We start from the raw sequence: 21,673 nt of genomic DNA on the forward strand, positions 1-21,673 counted from the left end.
CACTTCGCCAAGCATCTCTACAACTTTTCACCGGCAAATTGCTTCTGCAACCAGCAGGAGGCAGAAAATGCTTTCCAAGAGTTTGCTGAATCCCAAAGATGAATTTTTATACTACAGAAATAAACAAACATATTTCTTGTTGGCAAAACTGTATTGGTTGTAATGGTTCCTATTTTGATGAATAAAGATGTGTCTGAGCGTAGTTAAAATGATTTAAAATTCATGCTCTGAAACCACAATTCCCTTTGTACCAACCTAATGGAAAGGTGGCTCAAGGCTGTAAGCTATTCCCCCTTAATTCACCCCCAACTCTTTCTGGGACTAGTGGAGACAACATCATTTCCACAGCCAAGTGAATCAAGGAGACAAATGAACTCATTGACTATACTTCTTTTAATCTCAATTAGATTAGATAATTTAAGGGCTGTTCAGTGAGAATTCTTGGTTTTCCAATGACAGTCAGACTTCTGAAACTACTGCCAGAGTTTCTTCAAATTTTTAGGTAGTGTATTAAGATCTTAAAATACCTATGGTCTTATCAAAGGCATATTAGGAAAGATTTTTTTTTGGAAGCAGTGTATAGTCTTACCTTATTTTTGTCATAATTACTTGAATATAGGACATCATGCCCAGATACATCTAAACTTTAAAACATGCCAATCTCTTAGATTGAAGCACTAGTTTCCAAAGCATTCACTACACCTACCTAAACAGCAGTAATGAAAACTTTCATAAATTGCAAGTGTGAGTATCAACTGCTACAACCTTTTGAAAAACAAAGTTGGCATTTGCTATTTAGTAGCTCAGTTGTGTCCAAATCTTTGTGATCCCATGGACTGCAGCATGCCAGGCTTCCCTGTCCTTCACCTGGAACTTGCTTAAATTCATGTCTATCAAGTTGGTTGATGCCATCCAACCATTTCGTCCTCTGTCGCCCCTTCTTCTCCTGTCTTCTGTCTTCCCCAGCATCAGGACCTTTTTCAATGAGGCAGTTCTTCACATCAGGTAGCCAAAGTATTGGAGCTTCAGCTTCAGCATCAGTCCTTCCAGTGAATATTCAAGATTGACTTCCTTTAGGATTGACAGGTTCGATCTCCTTTCAGCCCAAGGGACTCTCAAGAGTATTCTCCAACACCACAGTTCAAAAGCATCAATTCTTTGGCGTTTAGCCTTCGTTATGAGATACCAAGGGAACATTTCATGCAAAGATGGGCTCGATAAAGGACAGAAATGGTATGGACCCAACAGAAGCTGAAGATATTAAGAAGAGGTGGCAAGAATACACAGAAGAACTGTACAAAAAAGATCTTCACGACCAAGATAATTATGATGGTGTGATCACTCACCTAGAGCCAGACATCCTGGAATGTGAAGTCAAGTGGGCCTTAGAAAGCATCACTATGAACAAAGTTAGTGGAGGTGATGGCATTCCACTTGAGCTATTTCAAATCCTGAAAGATGATGCTGTGAAAGTGCTGCACTCAATATGCCAGCAAATTTGGAAAACTCAGCAGTGGCCACAGGACTGGTAAAGGTCAGTTTTCATTCCAATCCCAAAGAAAGGAAATGCCAAAGAATGCTCAAACTACTGCACAATTGCACTCATCTCACATGCTAGTAAAGGAATGCTCAAAATTCTCTAAGCCAGGCCTCAGCAATACGTGAACCTTGAACTTCCTGATGTTCAAGCTGGTTTTAGAAAAGGCAGAGGAACCAGAGGTCAAATTGCCAACATCCGCTGATCATCGAAAAAGCAAGAGAATTCCAGAAAAACATCTATTTCTGCTTTATTGACTATGCCAAAGCCTTTGACTTTATTGGATCACAATAAACTGTGGAAAATTCTGAAAGAGATGGGAATACCAGACCACCTGACCTGCCTCTTGAGAAATCTGTATGCAAGTCAGGAAGCAACAGTTAGAGCTGGACATGGAACAACAGACTGGTTCCAGATAGGAAAAGGAGTACGTCAAGGCTGTATACTGTCACCCTGCTTATTTAACTTATATGCAGAGTACATCATGAGAAACGCTGGACTGGAAGAAACACAAGCTGGAATCAAGATTGCCGGGAGAAATATCAATAACCTCAGATATGCAGATGACACCACCCTTATGGCAGAAAGTGAAGAGGAACTAAAAAGCCTCTTGATGAAAGTGAAAGTGGAGAGTGAAAAAGTTGGCTTAAAGCTCAACATTCAGAAAACGAAGATCATGGCATCTGGTCCCATCACTTCATGGGAAATAGATGGGGAAACAGTGGAAACAGTGTCAGACTGTATTTTTTTGGGCTCCAAAATCACTGCAGATGGTGACTGCAGCCATGAAATTAAAAGACGCTTACTCCTTGGAGGGAAAGTTATGACCAACCTAGATAGCATATTGAAAAGCAGAGACATTACTTTGCCAACAAAGGTCCGTCTAGTCAAGGCTATGGTTTTTCCAGTGGTCATGTATGGATGTGAGAGTTGGACTGTGAAGAAGGCTGAGTGCTGAAGAATCGATGCTTTTGAACTGTGGTGTTGGAGAAGACTCTTGAGAGTCCCTTGGACTGCAAGGAGACCCAACCAGTCCATTCTGAAGGAGATCAGCCCTGGGATTTCTTTAGAAGGAATGATGCTGAAGCTGAAACTCCAGTACTTTGGCCACCTCATGCGAAGAGTTGACTAATTGGAAAGGACTCTGATGCTGGGAGGGACTGGGGGCAGGAGGAGAAGGGGACGACAGAGGATGAGATGGCTGGATGGCATCACTGACTCGATGGACGTGAGTCTGAGTGAACTCCGGGAGTTGGTGATGGACAGGGAGGCCTGGTGTGCTGTGAATCATGGGGTCTCAAGGAGTCGGACATGACTGAGCGACTGAACTGATTCAGTTCATGAACCAGTTCATGGTTCAACTGTCACATCCATATATGACTACTGGAAAAACTATAGCTTTGACTATATGGACCTTGTCAGCAGAATAATCTCTGCTTTTTAATATGCTGCCTAGTTTTGTCACAGTTTTTCTTCCAAGGAGCAAGCATCTTTTAATTTCATGGCTGCAGTTACCATCTGCAATGATTTTGGAGCCCAAGAAAATAAAGTCTGTCACTGTTTCCATTGTTTCCCTATCTATTGGCATGAAGTGATGAGATTGAATGCCGTGATCTTAGTTGGCATGGATTATTATAATTTATAATTGTACATTATATAAAATACACTTATGTAACAATAGACTTTGACCTAGCAATTTTGTTTTTGGAAATCTACCCTAATAAAATAAAAGGACCAGAACACAGTGTTAGTACAGCCATGCTTATTATAGCACTCTGTGCAGTGGTAAAGAATTTGAAACAATCTGAATGTTCAACAATAGAAGTGCTGAATAAGTTACAGTGTATATAGAAGTCATGAACTATTACCCCTTTATAGGAAATAAGTTAGGATTTGTATTAGCTTTCTCTTACCACTATAACAAACTAAAAGTTTACTGACTCAATCAACACAAATGTATTATTCTATAATTCTGTAGGTCTGACTACAGACGGTCCTGTGTGACACAGGTCTCATGGGCTAACACCGAGGTGTCAGCAGGGTTATGTTCCTTTCTTCAGGTTGTAGGGGAGGATCTATTTCCTTGCTCATTCAGGTTTCTGGCAGAACCTTGTTCTTTGTAGTTTGAGGACTGAGATCCCTATTTCCTTGTGGGTCATCAGATGAGGACTGTTCCAAGCTTCCTTGGCTGGTCCTTGCAATCCTTGGCTGGTCACACAACGTTCCTCCATCTTCAGAGCCAACAAGGGCAGGCTGAGTCATTCTCAAGCTTCAAATCTCTCCTTCTCCTTTCGTCTTATCTCTCTGACACAGTAAGGAAAGGTTCTTTATTTTTCAGAACTCATGTGATTAGAATGAGCAGCCTATCCAGATAACCCAGGATAATCTCCATCTTTCAAGGTCTATTCCATCCATCATACCTGCAAAGTCCCTCTGCCAGGTAGGGGTAATATATTCAGAGCTTCCAGGGATTAGAACACAGATGTTTTTGGAGGGCAATTATTCTGCTTACCACAGTTTTACAAAAACTCTAAGAACCTGACAAATGTCTATTAAAGCATCATTAAGTGAAGTTAAAAAAGATGAATGAGTTCAGTTTGATCTTAATGTACATAGATGCTGTATATATTAAAACAGACTTCCCAGGTGGTGCTAGTGGTAAAGAACTTGTCTGCCAATGTAGGAGACATAAGAGATGCAGGTTCGATTCCCAGGTTGGGAAGATCCCCTGGAGGGGAGTACAGGCAAACTACTGCAGTATTCTTGTCTGGAGAATCCCATGGGCAGAGGAGCTTGGCGGGCTGCAGTTCCAAGGGCCACAAAAAGTCAGACATGACTGAAATGACTTTTAGCACAGCACACATATTAATACATGTAAGCATAAAAAAGGTATAGAACAATAAACACTAGAGTGCTAAGACTAATTCTACCGAGACAATCAGGATAGGGAACAGGATAGTGAATGAAAGATGGCTGCTTTTTTCTTAATGTGTCTTTGGATGTTTTACTTTTAATAGAGAAAGCACTGTTCTTTTGAAAGTTAGATAACATTTAACTAAAAATAAGGTGAATTATAAGACAAAATGTATAATATAAACATGCATCACATACTTTAAAAAAATACTACCTAGAAGCTACATACTAGGATTACCTCTAGATGATATCATGGGTATGTTTTATTTTCTTTTGACTTACCAGCATTTTAAATATTTTCCCTACCACAGCAAGCAAGTAAATATATGAAGAATACAGGTAAACACGAGTAGCACTAAGAATAAGTAAGGAATTATTTTAAGTTAAAAACAAATATAATAAAAGTTCTTACACATCAACTACAGAAGAAATACAAAACCCCTACACAGAAAATATGGATATAGTCAGGAAATGAAAATTCTACAAAGAAACACAAAGTGTTAATAAATATGTAGAAAAAACATTTATCTTAATTGAATACTGAATAATTGAAAATTACAATAGGATTCCATCTTTTCTATTAAACTCCCAAATACTCCTTAACTATACAAATTACCATTGGAGAGCCAATTTACATGGTTGATTGAAAATAAACCTCTACTCTTTTCTGACATCTCTCAAATAATTGTAAAAGGACAAAAAAAAAAAAAAAAAAAAAGACACAAAATAAAGAGGTTACAGAGAAATAAAGAGGAAAGGACAACAAATAAAGAGATGTTGCAATATTTTAAAAGTCCAGAAATCAGACATATAAGTTCAAACTCAGACAATCTGAAAAATCAAAACTGAAATATTTGCTGGCTAAATGGTTGGTGTGTTGTTGCTCAGTTGCTAAGTCATGTCCACTCTGCGACCCCATGGACTGCAGCATGCAAGGTTTCCCTGTCCTTCAGTATCTCCCAGAGCTTGCTCAAACGCATGTCCATTGAGTTGGTGACGCCATCCAATCATCTCATCCTCTGTTGCCCACTTCTTCTCCTGCCCTCCAAATCTTTCCCAGCATCAGGGTCTTTTCCAACGAGTTGGCTCTTCACATCAGGTGGCCAAAGTATTGGAGCTTCAACATCAGTCCTTCCAATGAATATTCAGGGTTGATATCCTTTAGGATTGACTGGTTTGATCTCCTTGCTGTCCAAGGAACTCTCAGTTTGAAAGCATCAATTCTTCGTTACTTAGCCTTCATCATGGTCCAACTCTCACATCTGTACATGACTACTGGAAAAACCATAGCTTTGACTATTGGGACCTTTGTCGACAAAATGATATCTCTACTTTTTAATATGTTGTCTATGTTTGTCATAACTTTTCTTCCAAGGAGTAAGCATCTTTTAATTTTATGGGTGCAGTCACTATGTGCATTGATTTCAGAGCCCAAGAAAATAAAATCTTGTCACTTTTTCCACTTTTTCTCTATTTGCCATGAAGTGATGGGATTGGATGCCATGATCTTAGTTTTTTAAATGCTGAGTTTTAAGCTGGCTTGAAGTCCATCAGTTGACAAGCCCTGCTTATATATACTGAGAACTTTCAATAGCTTTTCACTGTTTTGTTTGCAAATATAAATGGATCATCAGACATATGCAGAAAAAGGAAACCTGAACTTGTTGAAAATAGACACAATAAGCCGTAGAAGAAAAGAAATTTTAAGAACTATTAAAATCCTCAGAGATAAGAAAAAACACTACAAGATGCCTGTGTTTTATTTTTTTTTTTAATTTAGATAATAAAACATTCTTGGAAATGATAGTACAAAAAATTTAACAGAAAGATTAAAAAATAAACTTCAAGAAGTCTTTTAGAAGTATAAAAAGAACATAGATATGAAAGACAAGAGAAAAAAAAGAAAATGAGCAATTTCAAGAGATTCAACATCTGGCTAATAGTGTAACAAATGACAGAAGGCCCACCCGACACACATCAGCATTAATTTTTAGAATAATGCAAAGAAAGATAAGACTTTAATAGTATCCATGGAGAACAGTGGAGAATAGGTCACATAAAAAAGATAAAGAATCAAACTGCACCAAACTCTTAACGGTAATACTAGAAACTAGAAGATAATAGAATATAACCTTCAATCTCCTCGGAGGAACATTAATTACCAACCAAGAATTCTGCATGCAGCTAAACTATACATTAAATGTTAAGAAAGATATAAGGCATTTTCTAGAGGTATAAAGTCTCAAAAAATTGTTGCCTCTGTACTCCTTGTCAGCTATTGAAGGACACAATTAAGGAAGATGAGTATAAACCAAAAAGTGGACATGTGAACCAGCAAAAGAGGAATATAGCACAGAACAGTAAAGAAAACTTCCAGGATGATGGATAAGGAAAATTTCAGGATGAAATCTCTAAACATCAAGCTTAGAGAAAAACCAGTTCAGAATAGAGCAGAACTATGGAAGGCCCCAAGGGGAAATATTAAAAAAAAATAAAGAGATATGATAGAATAATGGATATATCTGAATATATTCAGATAATTATACTTTCTGGGTAAATTGGGGAATGGAAAGACATGACACTTCTAAGGCCAGAAATTTTGGTGTTTTGTTTACTGCTATATTACCCCAAAGTCTCGGAAGTGCCTAGAATATAGTGAGAAACATTATGAATATTTCAGTGAATTAATAAATGAATGAGTGCATGGAAAATTAAAGCATTTCTAAACTCTGGAAAAAACAATTAATTATATAAAAATTAAATTTAATAACTGTAAAGTAGCTGGCTCAGGTATATAAAAAATATCTATAATTTTATTGCAAACAAATTGTTATATAGCTATACTGAGTAGACAAAAGAAACAGTATGTGTGTGGGTATGAATGTAAGAGAGAGAGAGGAAGGGGAAGAGAGTGAAGGAGAGAGAAGAGCAAGGGAGGGAAAAAGGAGAAAAGAGGGAGACAGCATGTAGATCGTTACCTGTGAGAGCTAACTAATTCATCTTTCATAGCAGAAAGTCAATACTTAATGCCTGCTTAAGTCTGATATTTTAAAATATGGATATAAATACTAGAATAAATAGATTAAAAAACATCCAAAGTAGTGAAAAATTTTATCTCTAATGAGTGGAAATTGAGATTAAGAAGGAGTAGTAGAGCACCCGACTATTTTTGCATAAGCCTTCTTAAACAACTGACTTTTTAAATTATGTACATGCTTGATTTCAATAGTAATAAAATAAAATTAAACTTTGGCAAGCCACAAAAAGACAAATATTGGGAACCTATCTCAACATAACAGAAGTCATAATAGAACCCACAGCCAACATCATACTCAATGATGAAAAGCTGAAAGTACTTTCCCTAAGATCAGGAAAAAGACAAGGATGTCCACTCTCACCACTTTTATTCAACATAGTTTTGCAAGTCCTAGCCACAGCAGTCAGAGAAGACGGTACCAGAAAACTGCTGTTGTTGCTGTTCAGTTGCCAACTCGTGTCCAACTCTTTGCAACCCCAAGGACTGCAGCACATCAGGCTTCCCTGCCCTTCACTATCTCCTGGAGTTTGCTCAAGTTCATGTCCATTTAGTCAGTGATGCTATCTAACCATCTCATCTTCTGCTGCCCCCTTCTCTTTTTGCCTTCAGTCTTTCCCCACATCAGAGTCTTTTCCAATAAGTTGGCTACTAGAGCTCATCAATGAATTTGGTAAAGTTGCAGGATACAAAATTAATATACAAAAACATGTAGCATTTCTACATGTGAAAGGCCAGAAAGGGAAATTAAGGAAACGATTTCATTTCCCATCACGTCAAAAACGATAAAATACCTGAAAATAAACCTACTTAAGGAAACAAAAGACCTGTATTCTAAAAACTGTAAGATGCAGATGAAAGAAATCGAAGATGACAAAACAGATGGAAAGATATAAAATGCTCCTGGTTGGAAGACTCAGGGTCATTAAAGTGACTATCCTACTCAAGGCAATCTAAGAGTCAATGCAATTCTTGTTAAATTACCAATGGCAATTTTCAGAGAACTAGAACAAAAAATTTTATAATTTGTATGGAGACACAAAAGACCCCAAATAGCCAAAGCAACTTGGAGAAAGAAAAATGGAGCTGGAAGAATCACACTCTGGGGTTTCAGACTATACTAAAAAGGTACAGTAATCAAGGAAGCTTGGTATTGGCACAAAAACAGAAATATAGATCAATGGAACAGGATAGAATGCCCAGAAATAAACCCATGTACCTAGCGTGAATTAATCTGTGACAAAGGAGACAAGAATATACAATGGTATAAGTGCAAGGCTGGATACGATAAACTCTTACAGGAAAACATAGGCAGAATGCTCTGATATAAATTATAGCAATATCTTTTAGGATCTCTCTCCTAAGTAATGAAAATAAAAACAAAAATAAACAAATGGGACTTAATTAAACCCAAAAGCGTTTGCACAGCAAAGGAAATCAGAAAAGACAACATACAGGATGGGAGAAAATATTTGCAAGCAACTGGCAAGGGATAAATCTCCAAACTATACAAAGAACTCATACAGCTCAATATCAAAAACGAACCCCATAAACAAATGGGCAGAAGATCTAAATAGACATTTCTCTAAAGAAGACTATACTGACTTTCCAGGTGGCTCAATAGTAAAGAATCTGCCTGCCAAACAGGAGTTGCAGGTTCAATTCCCGGGTCAGGAAGACCACCTAGAGAAGGAAATGGCAACCCACTCCTGTATTCTTGTCTGGGAAATCCCATGAACAGAAGAGTCTGATGGGCTCAGTCCACTGAATCGCAGAGAGTCAGATACAACTTAGTGACTAAACAACAACAACAACGCAAACATATATATGGCCAAACTGAACATGAAAAGATGCTGAACACTGCTAATTAGTAGAGAAATGCAAATCAAAACTACACCGAGGTATCACCTCACACAAGTCAGAACAGCCATTATCAAAAAGTCCACAAATAATAAATACTGGAGAGGGTGTGGAGAAAAGGGAACCCTCCTACACTGTTGGTAGAAATGTAAATTGCTATAGTCACTATGGAGAACAGTATGGAGGTTCCTCAAAAACTAAAAAGGGCTTTTTGGGAGAGACTACTGGCCTGTGTGCTTGGAACTAGCATTTTGTTTGGGATTCTACATACAACTGGATTTGGGGAAAGAAGATGAGCCTCACTTAACTTTTTAGTTAGCAATGCTTTGGGGTCTTTCTTTGACAGGGAGATTACTAAAGTGAAAATTTTGGGACCCCCATGGACTGTAGCCTGCCAGGCTCCTCTATCCATGGAATTCCCCAGGCAAGAATACTGGAGTGGAAGCCATTCCCTTGTCCATGGGGATCTTCCTGACCCAGGGATTGAACCTAGAAACTCCTGCCTTGCAGGTAGATTCTTTACCATCTGAAACACCAAGTAAAATGAGCAATACGTTACTGGAAAGATAAGCCTGGGTGATTTGGAAATGTATAGGTACAATATTTAACCTTGGAACTGCGCCTTAAAAACCAGCAGAGTTATAGTGTTCTGTTGCCCAGGAACTTATTGAATTTATAAGAAATTGCAAATTTCAAATTGTAAATTCAAGAGACTACATGGGCAGGTCTGTATAGAGTATAGTGACCTGGAAGGCCCAAGAGACCTTTTCAGGTTTCCTATCTGGTGAAAAGTTGATGTAATAACATTAAGATATCGACCTCTTTATTATCCTCAAAAATGGAAAGCAGGTGCCCGTGAGAATCTGCGTATCTTAAAGAAATCCATGTCAGTTTCTAATGTAATCATGAACTTTAATAAAGATGACTCTCTCTATATATATATAAAAAAGAGAGCTATCATATGACCCAGGAATCCATCCCACTCCTGGGTACACACCCAGAAAAAACTGTAATTTGAAACAATACATGCACCCCAATGTTCATCACAACACTCTATTTACAATAGCCAGGACTTGGAAGCAACCTAAACGTTCATCAACAGAGGAATGGATAAAGATGACGTGATACACATATACAATAAAATATTACTCGGCATAAAAATGACAAAATAATGCCATTTGCAGTAACATGGATGCACCTAGAGATTGTAAGTCAGGCAAAAAAAAAAAAAATAGCACATGATATCACTTATAGGTGGAATCTATAAAAAGGGTAGAAATGAACTTATCTACAAAACAAATAGAGTGACAGATGTAGAAAACAAACATGGTTATCAGTGTTTTATCAGGGATAAACATGGTTATCCCTCCTTATCAAGAGGAGGGAGGGAGAAATTGGGAGATTGGGATTGACATACACACACCTACTATATATATAAACTACGTAACTAATAAGGACCTACTGTATAGCACAGGGAACTCTAGTCAACACTCTGCAGTGGCCTATATGGTATATATGTATATGTATAATTGATTCACTTTGCTGTACACCTGAAACGATCACAATATTATAAATCAACTATACTCCAATAGAAAATTTAAAAATTTTAAAGTGATATTAACAGTACAGAAAAGAAAGGATACATGTACCCCAATATTCACTGCAGCACTATTGACAATGGCCAAGACATGGAAACAGTGTAAATGCCCACTGACAGATGAATGGGTAAAGATGTCGACTATACACCACATCACACTCACACTCCTACACACACACACCCCCCCCCAGAGTACTACTCAGCCATAAAAAAGAATAAAATTATGCCACTTGCAGCAACATTGATGGACCTAGAGATTATCACGCTGAGTGAAGAAAGTTAGAGAGGAACAAATGTCCTATGATATTACTTAAATATGGAATCTAAGAAAATGGTACAAATGAACTTATTTACAAAACAGAAATAGAGTAACAGACATAGAAAACAAACTTATGATTACCAAAGGGGAAAGGTGCTGAGGAGAGATAAATTAGAAATTTGGGAGTAACATATACACAATAATATATATAAAAGAAACAAGGACCTATTACTGTATAGCACAGGGAACTATACTTGTTATTTTGTAATAACCTACACACAAAAAGAATCTGAAAAATATTATATATATATATATATATATATATCTGAACCCCTTCACTATATACCTGACACTAACATAACATTATAAATCAACTATACTTCAATAAAAATGATAAATTATAAGCAACAAAAATACTGCATGATTCTACTCACATGAGGTACCTAGAAACAGAAAAGAAAACGGCTGTTGCCGGGGGCCGGGTGTAAGAGGAAATTAAGAGTAGTTATTAATGGTCACAGAGTTTCAGTTTTGCAGGATAAAAGTGTTTTGGAGACTGGCTTCACAACACTGTAAATATGTTTACTATTATTGAACAGTAAACTAAAAAATGGGTGAGATGGTAAATTTTATGTGTATTTTACCACAACTGAAAAAATTAATTATAGCAAAATGTGCAAAAATAAGAATTCTTGGGTTCTGCTCCTGATAATGGTTGAGGAGCTTCTACAGGTCCAAATCTCCTATATGAAACAACTATAAACTCTGGGAGGAAAAAAATAACTTGAACACACTGAAAAGCAATGTGGCCAACAGCAGGCAGAAACTGCTAGAGGGTCAGCACTTGAAAGAAAACAGTGGCACTGGGTGAGTTCCCAATTTTTTTAATGGTTTTTAGCTGAAAGCAGGCTTAAAGAACAAGAGGATAGAGTATAGGCTGACGAAAGGAGCTAAAAAGTGAAAAATCTTGGAGAGGAGAGAAATAGGAAAGGCTTAAATTCTATGTAACAATCTTGCCAGGTCAGGCTGACCCCTGAACTTACACATGATCAGAGCAGACTCAAGCATCCTGAAAAATGAAAGTGAAAGTCTCAGTCTTGTCCAACTCTTTACGACCCCTTGGACTATACAGACCATGGAATTTTCCAGGCCAGAATACTGGAGTGGGTAGCTACACCCTTCTCCAGGGGATCCTCCCAACCAGGGATCGAACCCAGGTCTCCCACATTGCAGGCGGATTCTTTACCAGCTGAGCTCCGAGGGAAGCCCATGATCATGGCAGACTCAAGCATCATAATTAAAGTTAAAATAACTCAACAGTGATTATCATCACCAGTTACTCCAGGGACACAGAACTTGGATTGGAGTTCAGTTAAATTAACTGCCCACACGTACACAAAATATTACCATTGTTCAGATAAATACAGGCATACCTTGAAGACATTGCAGTTTTGGTTCCAGACCACCACAATAAAGTGAATATTGCAAAAAAGGTAGTCAGACAAATATTTTGGTTTCCTGGTACATATAAAAATTATGTTTACATTCTACTGTAGTCTATTAAATGTGCAATAGCATATTTGTAAAAAAATGACAAACTTTAATTAAAAAGTACTTTATAGCTAAAAAGATGCTAGTTAATCATCATCTGAGCTTTCAGCAAGTTATAATCCTTTCCCAATAGTAAAATCTAAGATCACCAAGCGCTGTAACAAATATAATACTACTACTATTAGCAACAACAACAGTAATAATGTTAGCAACATTGTCAGAATTAACAAAATGTAACACAGAGACACAAAGTGACCGATGCTGTTGGAAAAATGGTGCTGAAAGACTTACTTGAGGCAAGATTGCCAAAAGCCTTCAATTTGTAAAATATAAAATTATTTGTGAAGCACGATAAAGTGAAGCATAATAAAATGAGATATGCCTATATAACTGAATTCTAGAGTTATTCACAATGACCAGGAAATGACCCAAAATTACTAAATATATAAAGAAACTGGAAAACATGACCAACTCAAATAAAATTCAATCAGTGGAGACAAACCTCAAGATGAACCAGGTGTTAAAATTAGCAGACAAAGAGTTTAAGGAAAAAATACACTTGTAATGAATAAAATAGAAAAATTTAACACAGAAATAGAAAGTATAACAAACATACAAATGGAAAATCTAAACCCCAAAAATCCAGTATCCGAAAAAAAAAAAAAAAAATCTCTGTATGGGCTTATGAGCAAATTAGAAACAACAAAAGATTTGATGAATTTGAGGATAGATCAATAGAAATTATTCAATATGAATAAAGAAAAATAGGTTTTCAAAAGTTAGCAGAGTAAAGATCTACAGTAATATACATATAAACAGAGTTCCAAAAGGAGAGGATAAAGAGAATAAGGAAAAAAATGTATTTGAAAAAATATTGGCCAAAAATTCTTTATATTTCATGAAAATAGCATTCTTAAACATTGGTTTGGGAGTTTTAAGTTAATTTAATTTTTATGAAAAGCCATTTGGCAATGTGAATCATGAATTTTAAAAGGATTCACATGTGCTTTAAGCTAGTAGTTCTGCTTGCAGAAATCTATGCCCAGGAAATAGGTGGAGATAGGTAAGAAATGTATTTACAGAAATTTTCTTCAAAGCATAATCTATAATGAAAGTGAAAGCAAACATCACTCAGTCATGTCCAACTCTTTGAGACCTAAAACCTTGTATTATCTAATAATAGGTTAATTAATAAATACTGAGTAATAGCTGACACATAATAAATATTTTTTAAATGGATTAACATCAAGTTTTTCATTATAAAGGACATCAGAAATTATGATACACTGAAAAAAGCAAAAAATAAATTCGGTATAAGCATAATCCCTACTGTAATATAGAAAATAATATTATAAAAGAGACAGAATGGGAAAAAGGGTTCAAAGGACTATCTCTGAATGGAAGGATTATGAAAGATTTTTATTTTCTTCTTTACACTTATCAATATTTTTCAAAGTTTTATAATGTGAATATATTTATACATATGATCAGAAAACTAGATTCACCAGTATGAAGCTATAAATATATACCAAGCATATCCTTAAGATCTGTGTCCTATATACTGTACCTTCACCAACCGCCCAAATTTACCTTGGTCCAGAGCCACTCCCATTCACATCCAGACTGAGCTCTCGAGGTTTAGTAATCTCTTTATTAGCAACCAGTTCTCTTGACTTAAATACAGCTTGAGTCCTTAACCTGTAAAAATAAATTTAGACATAGAAATAGACCAAACAATCCTAAAATCTGTATGGACCCACAAAAGACCTGAATAGCTAAACCTTGAGAAAGAAGAACAAAGATGGGAGCATTGCATTTTCTGATTCAAACTCTATTATAAGCTATAGTCATCAAAACAGTACAAGCATACAATTCTGCAATAAAACACCAAACTACCAGGTTAAAAAAAATCAGCAGAGGATCTGAATAGACATTTGTTCAAAGAAGACATACAGATGGCACATGAAAGATGCTTAACATCACTAATCACTAGGGAAATGAAAATAAAACCACACTGAGATATCACCTCACACCTGTCAGAAGGGCCATTATGAAAAAGAAGACAAGTGCTGGCGAGGGTGTGAAGGAAAGGGAGTACTTGTGCCCTGCTGCAGGGAAGGTAGACGGTGCAGCTGCTACAGAAAGCAGCACAGATACTCTTCAATAAGTCAAGAGATTCCTCAATTAATTAAAAATAGAACTACTATATGATCTAGCAATCCCATTCCTGGTATTTATCTGAAGAAACCAAAAACACTAATTAGAAAAGATATATGCATCCCTGTTTTCACCACAGCATTATTTACTTGAATAGCCAAGATACGGAAGCAACATTAAGTGTCCACCAGTAGGTGAATGGATACAGAAGATGCAGTATATGTATACAACAGAGTATTAGCCATAAAAAGAATAAAATCTGCCATCTGTAACAACATGGATGGACTTGGAGAGTATTATGCTAAGGGAAATAGGTCATACAGAGAAAGATAAATACTGTATGATTTCACTAAAAAACAAAAGAACAAACATAACTAAACAGAAACAGAGTCATAGATATAGAGAACAAACAGAGGAGAAAAGGGTCATGAGAGCTGAGAAACGGGTGTGGGAGACTGAGGTAGAAATTTTCAGTTGCAAAATAAATGACTCATGGCTTTGAAATGTACAGTGTGGGGAATATAGTCAATAATTATGTAATATCTTTGTGTGTTGACAGATGACAATGGTTGGAAAAGACCCTGATGCTGGGAAAGATTGAAGGCAAGAGGAGAAGGGGATGACAGAGGATGAGATGGTTGGATGCCATCACTGACTCAATTTGAACAAGCTTCGGGAGCTGGTGAAGGACAGGGAATCCTGGTGTGCTATAGTCCATGGGGTTGCAAAGAGTCAGTCACGACTGAACAACAAGAACATTACCTTGATACCAAAACCAGACAAACAAAGTATGAAAAAATAAAACTACAGACCTCAGAAATATTGATGTAAATATTCTCAATAAAATATTAGTAAAAAGAAGTTGTTAATGCACATTACTTTGTCGACAAAGGTCCATTTAGTCAAAGCTATGGTTTTTCCAGTAGGCTTGTATGGATGTGAGCGTTGGGCTATAAAGAAAGCTGAGTGCTGAAGAACTGGTGCTTTTGAACTATGGTGTTGGAGAAAACTCTTTATAGTCCCTTGGACTGCAAGGAGATCAAACCAGCCCTTCCTAAAGGAAATCAATCCTGAATATTCATTGGAAAGACTGATGCTGAAGCTGAAACTCCAATACTTTGGCCACCTGATGCGAAGAACTGACTCATTGGAAAAGATCCTGATGGTGGTAAAGACTGAAGACATGAGAAGGGGATGACAGAGGATGAGATGGTTGGATGGCATCACCAACTCGATAGACATGAGTTTGAGTAAGCTCTGGGAGTTGGCGATGGATAGGGAAGCCTGGTGTGCTGCAGTCCATGGTGTCGCAAAGAGTCAGACACTACTGAGTGACTGAACTGAACTGAATGCATAAAAAGTATTATACACTATAAGCCAGGAGATTTATTCCAGGGATATAAGGCTAGGTAAATATATATATATATATGAAGGCAATCAATGCAATCCACTGTATTAGCAGGCTAAAAAGGAAAAATCAAACAATCATGTCAATTATCTCATAAAAGATACTTAACAAAATCCAATGGTCATCATAAAAACTTCATGCAATCTAAAAGGAATAAAAATTAAAAATGAACTGTTATCAAAATTTAAAACTTTTGCTTTGTGAAAGATCCCTTTGAGATTGAAAAGAAAAGAGACTAGGAGAAATTACTTGCAAATCCACCTACCTATCTGAAAAAGGACTTAATATATTTCGAATATATAAAGAACTCTCAAAACTCAACAGGAAAACAATCCAAACAGTCTAGTTAGACTATGGCAAGAGATACTAAAGAGACAGTTTACCCAAAATAATGGACAGAGGGCAAACTAGCAAATGAAAGGATATCGAGGATCACCAGCCATAAGGAAAATGGAAACTAAGATGACAATGAAATGTCACTGCACACAGGCGCAGAACACATCAAATACAAATTTGTGACACAATCAAATGCTGACAAAGGTGTGGAGAAATGATCTTTCTCATGTTACTGGTAGGAGAAGTATTTTAAACTAAACGAAAGTGAAAGTGAAGTTGCTCAGTTGTGTCCGACTTTTGTGACCCCATGGACTGTAGCCTACCACACTTGTCCGTCCTTGGGATTTTCCAGGCAAGAGTACTGGAGTGGGGTGCCATTTCCTTCTCCAGAGGATCTCAGGGTTCGAACCTGGGTCTCCCGTGTTGTAAACTAAATGAGTATAAGCTAAATATGATCTCTTATATGATTTAGCAATCATACTCCTAGTTCTCACTTGTAGACACAAAAAACTTAGGCCACACAAAAACTTGTATAAGAATGTACATGGAAGCTCTATTTGTAACTGAAAAAACTGAAAACAAGGAAACTGTCTAATAGACAAATGGTTAAACAAACCACGGTATATCTATATCATGGACTAGTACTCAGAAATCAAAAGGTACAATATATGTAACAATCTAGATGGATCTCAGCATTATGCTGAATGAGAAAAGCCAATATCAAAATTTAACATTGTGTATAATTCCATTTATATAAAATTCTCAAAATAACAATCTAGAAATAGACAACAGATTAGGAGTTCCCAGGGTTAGGGACCAGAGAAGGCAATGGCACCCCACTCCAGCACTCTTGCCTGGAAAATCCCATGGATGGAGGAGCCTGGTGGGCTGCAGTCCATGGGGTCGCGAAGAGTTGGACACGACTGAGCGACTTTACTTTCACTTTTCACTTTCATGCATTGGAGAAGGAAATGGCAACCCATTCCAGTGTTCTTCCCTGGAGAATCTCAGGGACGGGGGAGCCTGGTTGGCTGTCGTCTATGGGGTTGCACAGAGTCGGACACAACTGAAGAGACTTAGCAGCAGCAGCAGCAGGGTTAGGGACAGGTTGGGGCAAAGAGTGACTCTAACAGCCTGGACCTCCCTGGTGGTCCAGTGGCTAAGACTCCACGATCCCAATGGAGGAGGCCTAGGTTCCATTTCTGGTCAGGAAACCAGAATGCCACAACCAAGAGTTTGCAGGCCGCAACTAAGAGTTCACATGCTGCAACTAAGGATGTCTCACATCACAACAAAGATGGAAGATCTCCTGTGCCGCAACTAAAGAGCCAGTGCAACCAACCAAATAAATAAATAACACATATTAAAAAACAGATGAGGACATAGTAATAATCTAATCGGGAAAATAATTGGAAAAAGAAAATACACATCTATATGTGTATTACTTTCCTATACACCTAAAACTAATACATTGTTAATCAACCATGCTCCAATACAAAGTTAAAAAACAAAAAACCCAGCATAGTACAAATGAAATCTTGGTGGTGCTGAAATAGTTCTGTGTTTTGACTGTGGAGGTGGTTACACAAATTCACATGTGATAAAATGACACAGAAACACACACACACATTGTATCAATGTTAATTTCCTAGCTTTGACAATATATTATGGTTGTATAAAATGTAGCCGTTGGGAGAAACTGGGTGATGGCACATAGAATCTCTGTACTATTTTTGCAACTCCTATCAATCTTGTAATTATTTAAAAATAAAAAGTTTTAAGAAATCTCTATACACAAAACTTGTTCAAAATTTGTGTTTCACAGTGCTTTCATCTAAGCTAGGGTGATCAAGAGAACAACAAGCACTTTATTATTAAGGAGCATTACTTGAATATACAATGCTGTTCAAATGAACATGATGTCTAACATAAAATTATCCATTCTCCCAAGCTAGACTGTGATCTCTTTAAAGTCTACATAAATTCTTTTATCTATCTCAACTACCTAGAACCATTCCTCACATAACACAGACATTCAATAAATGTTTGTAGAATGAAGTTCTCAGGAGAAACTACACGTTAACTGGAGGATTAGAGATTGGGGTCATAAAATTGGAGTAACATTTCAGCCTTTGGTGACAATCCTGTCACAAGAGCCTTCATTTTCACTTACTTTAAAAGCCTCCAGGTTCAACAGTGAAGAATAAAATTGATCATAAAGGAAGAGAAAGAGGAAGATAACGTTTGCTTCCTAGGGAAGTCAGTACTGCACTGGAGAAAACAAGTAAGGTGGACCTTTCAAAGACATTAGGATTTAAAAAATATTGAGCAGGATCCGAAAATGAAAGAAAATTAACTCCAAGAAGTAAAAGAAAATAATACTAATATTCGGTGTGTAAGGATCAACATGTCTAAGAATGTGTACAAAGGGGAAAAGGTATGCTTGACCAAGGAGAAAATGGCAGGGATATACACACACACACAGATACACACACCCTTTCCTTGAAATTTACTTATAAAAAGACATAAATGCTATATTTTCTTATGTTTAAATACAATTGCATTGATCTATTGGTATTTGAAATTAAGATAACAACAAAGTTTGACTCTGTATGTAAAACTATAATGAACACTACATGATATTAAATAGGGCTTTAGCTTTTGAAACATTGTTCTTAGGGAAAAATTGTCAGAGGAAGAGCAGTTTAAATGTGGGAAGGTGTATAATAATTGGCTATTGAACAGGATGCTTGGGGCTGGTGCACTGGGACGACCCAGAGGGATGGAATGGGGAGGGAGGAGGGAGGAGGGTTCAGGATGGGGAACACATGTATACCTGTGGCGGATTCATTTTGATATTTGGCAAAACTAATACAGTTATGTAAAGTTTAAAAATAAAATAAAATTTAAAAAAAAAAAAAAGAAAAGGTTGAATTTAGCAGGTTCTCTTTGTTATATGTAATGATGACACCTAGTCACACGTGAGTCTCATTTTACATCCTAAAATATTAAGTTTTTATTTAATGCTTAATATTCTCTACAATGACATCAAATAGCAAAGTATTTTGTGTAATGGTAACAATGTTGAAAAATACTGTCTTTAGAATCCAGCCAAAACTACACCAGACAGGTGAGAAGTAGATACTCTAAGCTAACATTTTGGAAGACAAGGTAATCTTTCAGTTCTTTCCCAAAAGACAGTGCAATTTATTTGGAAGTCATAGCTGCTATGTATCTTGAGCAAACCAAGATTCTGAGGAACTTCTGTTCCTACACATCTGTTACAGTAACACAGCTGTCATTTTATACTGTATTCTCCAAACTACAGGTACTGCTGAAATAAACAGGCAGAACTCACCAGTTATAGTCCAGTCGAGACTGATGAAGCTGCTGCTGTTTCAGGAGAAGTTTTGTCTCCTGCTGGGCCAACAGATGCTGAAGGCGCTCCTTTTCAATTTCCAGCTCCATTTTCTGAAGCATAAGTTGCTGCCTTCTATCTTCTGAGAGCTGCTTTCTGACATCATTTTCATTAGGTGGCAGGGCCCCGTGGCCATGCATCAGAGACGCCCAGGAAAGCCCACAATACCTGCATGAGTCCAGGTGTGTCTTGGAATACTGACGGCCCATGTTTGTTGGATGGCTCTCATAAACATGATCTGCATTTTCAGAAAGTCCATGGCCACAACACTGACCAGACAGAGGAGCCTGAAGGTGCTGGGATTCCTTCATCATCAGTTCTTTGGGAGGGGCTTTCTCTGTAGGGACTGAGTCTACTAGTTTTTTCCCTGGGGATCTGTAATTACATGTTCTGGTCTCTGAGGGCACCTTGCCCATATCCTCTTTGGAATAATGAAGGGTTGCTGGTTTCAAAGAATTATTCCTAAATTCTACAAGGGATTCCAAAGCTGAGTCCTGATTTGCAGACTTAGGCTTCTGCTTGGTTTGAGTGTTGATCTGTGGTTTGGGTACACTCAAGTAGGAACCATCCAGTTCCAAAGATGCAGACGGGAGAGTGCTTTTCCTATTGGATACCTAAAAGGAACCACAAGATCACTTGTCAAATAAGAGTACAATAGAGGGAGTTCTTTTGACTCTTCAGGAATCAGTGATACATGTTTACCAAGACAAAGCTGTGGTTTTGTCTTCTTAATAAAGATAGTATTCACAACTAAACAGACATGTGCCACAAGGCTAAACTCATTTTCAAACAATCTACATTTCAGTAAATTCACAAGGATGAGAAAAAGAAAGTGTTGCCACTCTCTGCTTAAGCAAGACTTTAGGAGTTGCAAATAAGGGTTACATAACATCAACTTTGAGAAGAAGAAAAACAGTAAATGTTAATGTCTTAAAATGTTTAATTTTGAATACTAAGCCAAGAAATCCATTCAGCCACCTTAAATACCTTTTGATTGGCCATTACACAGCATGAGATTTGATGTAAAACATTTCACCTTATGCTGAATAGGATGTTAGTTACTGCTAGAAATTTGATGAGTTTTTATAAATATTTTTACAGTACACAGATAAAACCAACCACTTTCCACAAAATATGATTCTAATCAAAAGTAGTTATTTAAATACAAAACATTTAATTTCAGCTATAAACATAAGCGATTTCTCAATTAAGCTGTTCAAATGATTACAGTCTGATAGAAGTCAGGCGGAAAGGAAGCAGTTGCAAATTACCTTTGACAAGCCAATAGAATGAGCTTTCCCAGCATTTTAGCCTCAAGCTTGTTCTACTCGGGAGAGCAAAACTTAGTTTTTAGCAGTGATGCTCAAACTTTAGCACGAATCAGAATCACCTGGAGGGATTGTTAAATGTGAATTGCTTGGTTTACTCCCTAGAGTTTCCAGTTCAGTAACTCTAGAGTAGAGCTGAAGAATGTGCTCTGTTAACAAGCTCCTGGGTGGTGCTGCAAACCTGGAACCAAACTCTAAGAACCACTGGTCTGTACCGTGGGCCATTAGACTCCTCCTTTGTCCCTCCTATAAGGACCATTCTGATTACATCAGGC

The 21,673-nt window shown here is 37.1% G+C and overlaps 1 protein-coding gene across 1 annotated transcript in view; it reads right to left on the reverse strand.

The window, feature by feature from the left end:
• The window catches only part of KIAA1328 (KIAA1328 ortholog), a 264,749-nt gene that overhangs the window by 140,566 nt on the left and 102,510 nt on the right, over positions 1 to 21,673 (reverse strand). The window contains exons 2-3 of the mRNA XM_055559339.1: positions 20,011 to 20,684; positions 14,342 to 14,449 (exon numbers count right to left, since the gene is read on the reverse strand). Coding sequence (XP_055415314.1) covers positions 14,342 to 14,449; positions 20,011 to 20,684 — 782 coding nt within the window. The remainder of the gene's footprint in view (positions 1 to 14,341; positions 14,450 to 20,010; positions 20,685 to 21,673) is intronic.

Source organism: Bubalus kerabau, chromosome 21 (genome assembly GCF_029407905.1).
Source record: "Bubalus kerabau isolate K-KA32 ecotype Philippines breed swamp buffalo chromosome 21, PCC_UOA_SB_1v2, whole genome shotgun sequence".
Classification (NCBI taxonomy): Eukaryota; Metazoa; Chordata; class Mammalia; order Artiodactyla; family Bovidae; genus Bubalus; species Bubalus kerabau.